Genomic DNA, 3,754 nt, shown 5'->3' with positions numbered 1-3,754 from the left:
AGGAAAAATTGCAAGTATCAAATATGCAGCTTTTTTATAGTATAGTATATTCTAATCACGTAGTGGATTTTTTTGTAGTATGAGTATAATCTAATCACACCCCGCAAAAAGAAATATAATGTAATCACGTAGTGACCCGACCTAGGGTGCTGGCGTGCATACATTTACGTGCCGTTTTGCGTTCGAAGTCGCGTGCCGTTTTGACCCTGACGCCGTCGTTCCCTTAACGGCCGTCCAGCATACACGTGGGACCAGCCATGTGCTATACGGATGAATTAACTGCTTCATGGCATATCCCGAGGAGAACGTGTGCTTGGTGATTCCGTGAGCAGGCGCACTCGTGCACTCCTGTGGATATTCGTTGAATGACATATCAGTTATTCCCAATCACTATATGACATGTTTAATGTTTACTTCCCCTTGTAACGTTAGCTTATCTACTCCCTCCGTCCTAGTTCGCAAGGCAAAGTTTTCAAATATCTTGGCCCAAGGTGAATTTCCATTGGCTCTGATTTTTCACGTAAAAAACCGCCCGATCGCTGCATGCAGCGCCAATCTCGCGCTCCTTCCTCTGCCCCGCGCGCTGTTTCCGCCTTGCGCGCTCCTTCCTCCTTCGGCGCGATATTTTCTCCTTAAATTTTGCTATCGCGCCCAGATTTCTTTCCTAAACCAGAGATTTGATTCCGCGCGCAAGGATTTCGTTCCAAACTCAAACGAAAGCAGCGCCCAGATTTCTTTATATAGCCATGGACTTACGGAGACGAACAGCCCAGTCTAGCGCCAATCTCATCTCCTCTCCTCCTCGATTTCATGGCGTCGGACGGGGGAGACGAGGGACATCGTCGTCCGCCGCCTCTTGGCCTCCGAGGCCTGACTCGCGCTGCCTTCCTTCCTCGTTCCGGCGATGGCGGCGGCCTTCCTCCACTTCGTACTCGTCATGGCGGCGGCCTTCCTCCACTCGGTCTTGCAGGTCGAGGACCACTGCCGTCGTTCTCCATTGGAACGGCTGCCTCTACACCGGTGTCCAGCCCCAACGTCGGAGGGAGATGCCGCGTCGGTCTGTCGCGCCCACCTCGACCTCCTTCTCCAAATCAGGCAGGCTCGTCGAACTGGGCCACCTCGCCGGGCGGGAGCGGCAGTGCAAGCGCCGCCGGAAGGACGTCCTCCTACGTCGGCTTGAACATCATGAACGGCTCCATCTGCGTCGGACCAAATTCGTCCGTATTCTGCACGAGAGGTACGTAGTCCTTCTTGCCTGATCAGGATATGCTGTCTCGTTCGACGATTGCATCAGGAAACTGCCTGCGAGAGACGCTATGTTTTGTTAGGAATAATTTGTTCTGTGACTGTGATATCCTTGCATACTCAAGTGTACAAATAATTTGTTCTATGTGGACCGTACCAGTGAGTTTGCTGCATCTACTAACGGCAGAGAAGGCGGCTGGCGTGGCGCTGGATATAATCCAAATTTTGAGAACGCTGACGAGTATCCTCCACGCCCGGAACATGTAGAAGCACCTTCTGCAAAAGAGATTGATTTGAGTAGGTTTTTCATCTCCAACTCAACCATGATTTGTTTTCAGTTTTGTTTAGTAGCAGCATATTTGGTTTGTGCTTATGATTTGTTTTCATGTGTGTAGATGCTTTGGCTAACAAGAATAACAGAGAACAGTACACTGTCGAAGACAAGCGTAATATTTACGCTATGCTGCTTGCTCGAAATGGAGAGCGTGGAAGGTTAAAGAAGGGGGTTTTGGATTCTGTTGTACGTGATGGAAATTGTTCTCGGAGGTGCGTGAGTAGGATTTGGAAAGAAACGAAGACAGGAGGTGGCGTTAACTCTATCAAGAACAATTTGAAGTTAAAAACGGGAAGGAAGAAAATGAGTTTGGATATTGAGGCATTAGAAGCCATTCCACCTGGTGAGAGGACCACAATTCGACAAGTTGCTGCTGGACTTAACATGTCCAAAAGCACAGTTCATCGTAGGTATGAAAAAAAGCATTAGTTCTTACATTTCGATGATGACTGAAATCATGATCAACTTTTCTTGTTTCTGTCTAGGTTGAAGGAGAAGGTAATGAGACGAGTTTCAAATGAACTGAAACCTTCATTAACTGAAGCCAACAAGAAGGCACGTGTGGCGTATTGCCTTGAGAATTTGGAGCCAAGTTCATTGGAGGACAATCCCACTTTTAAAGCTAGTTTTAACAAGGTTCATTTGGATGAGAAGATCTTCTACCGTACAAGGAAGACACAGAAAATGTACTTGAGTCATAGAGAGGAAGCACCAAAAAGAGAATGCAAACATAAAAACCACATCCAGCAGATCATGTTCTTGTCGGCTATGGCAAGGCCAAGGTATGATTCTCAAGGAAATTGTGTGTTTGATGGAAAAATAGGTGTGTGGGCATTTGTTGATTGGGTGCAAGCTCAAAAGAAGAGTGCTAACAGGTAAACTACCATGATGTTTTTTTAAGCATGATCTACATGAAATGTGAAATTCGTTTGCTAAAGTAACATATTTTTTTCTTTCAATGTAGAGGGAGAGGAGAATGGGAGCTCAAGCCGAGAACCTTGAATCACTAGCTCCGACGTTCGTTCCACGATCTACTTTCTGAAAAAGATCTTGAATGGTTGTGTAAATCCTCTCAAATTCATCCTCAAGTTCTTCCACCTCGCCTTGTGTGACTTCCACCTCGCCATCTGCCTCCTCCACCTCGGCATCTGCCTCCTCTACCTCGGCATCTACCTCCCCCACCTCGGCACAGACCTCCTCCATGCCCTCCACGTCCATGATAGTTGGGGGGAGATGAGGCAATGAACTGAATGTGTGGGAAGAGGAGGAACATGTGTTGCCATTTTATACAAGTTTCAGCATGCAAAACAGTAACCGTTTCACACTGCATTGTGGAAGAGGAAGATGAGAGGAAGTACTCCAACACGCATTAGAATTGTGGTGCATGCAGCGTGGGAAGAGGAGTAAGTGTTGTGGTGCATGCAGATTTAGTGGAGTGGTTTCCCACGGTGAAAGAGGAGTGGATCAGCTTTTGCATGCAAACATTGATGGACTACTAGTGTCAAATTGAATACAAATGTGCCTAGGGGGTGGAAGATTTTGGGACAAATAGTTTTTGGGATTTTGCCTTGCGAACTGGGACGGAGGGAGTAGCAAATTTCTTTTATTCTTTACGTCTGATTGATAAGTTTCAAATAGTACAGGAATGAAATATCCAACTATAATTAGAGTAGGGATTGACACTAATTAAACCTCTTAACACGCTCATTTGAAAGTCAAGTATATTTATTCAGCAACGCCTTGTTACTCCTACAGAAGATGCCATTACTGCTGCTCATAGGAAGAGATATTACACCATCAGTTGAGTTTAGCTAAATCTGCAATTTTCATTGCAATTTTTTCTGGAAAAGGAAGATGATCCCCGGCCTCTGCATCTAGGAGATGCATGCGGCCATTTTATTGATTATTCTCGGGGACCTTATAAAGTAGAACAACAATATGCCTGAATCCACCATCTTGGCAATCTGCCGCTACTCCTATCCATATGATGAAGGGGTGCAAGTTGGACCACATACCTAGACCTCTCACCTAAGCCTAACATCTAAAGCCGGAGGCCCTGACCGAGCCATCTGCCAGGTCCGGGTCACAAACCGGTCCGACGCACTCACATGTGTCATCGCCGCCATCTTTCACTGGTCCATCTTCAGAGCAGATTGAGGTGTCAACCTTGGAAGG

The 3,754-nt window shown here is 46.5% G+C and overlaps 1 protein-coding gene across 1 annotated transcript; it reads left to right on the top strand.

Annotated features, from left to right (window-relative positions):
* The first annotated feature begins 904 nt into the window (after positions 1 to 904).
* Positions 905 to 3,119, top strand: LOC123120245 (uncharacterized). Its single transcript, XM_044540223.1, has 5 exons — positions 905 to 1,057; positions 1,371 to 1,542; positions 1,641 to 1,989; positions 2,065 to 2,454; positions 2,544 to 3,119. The coding sequence occupies exons 1-5, from the start codon at positions 905 to 907 to the stop codon at positions 2,587 to 2,589; spliced, it is 1,110 nt and encodes a 369-aa protein (XP_044396158.1). The 3' UTR covers positions 2,590 to 3,119.
* Positions 3,120 to 3,754: the final 635 nt, after the last annotated feature.

This window comes from Triticum aestivum, chromosome 5D (genome assembly GCF_018294505.1).
Source record: "Triticum aestivum cultivar Chinese Spring chromosome 5D, IWGSC CS RefSeq v2.1, whole genome shotgun sequence".
Lineage (NCBI taxonomy): Eukaryota > Viridiplantae > Streptophyta > Magnoliopsida > Poales > Poaceae > Triticum > Triticum aestivum.
This window is presented reverse-complemented; position numbering and strand designations above follow the sequence as displayed.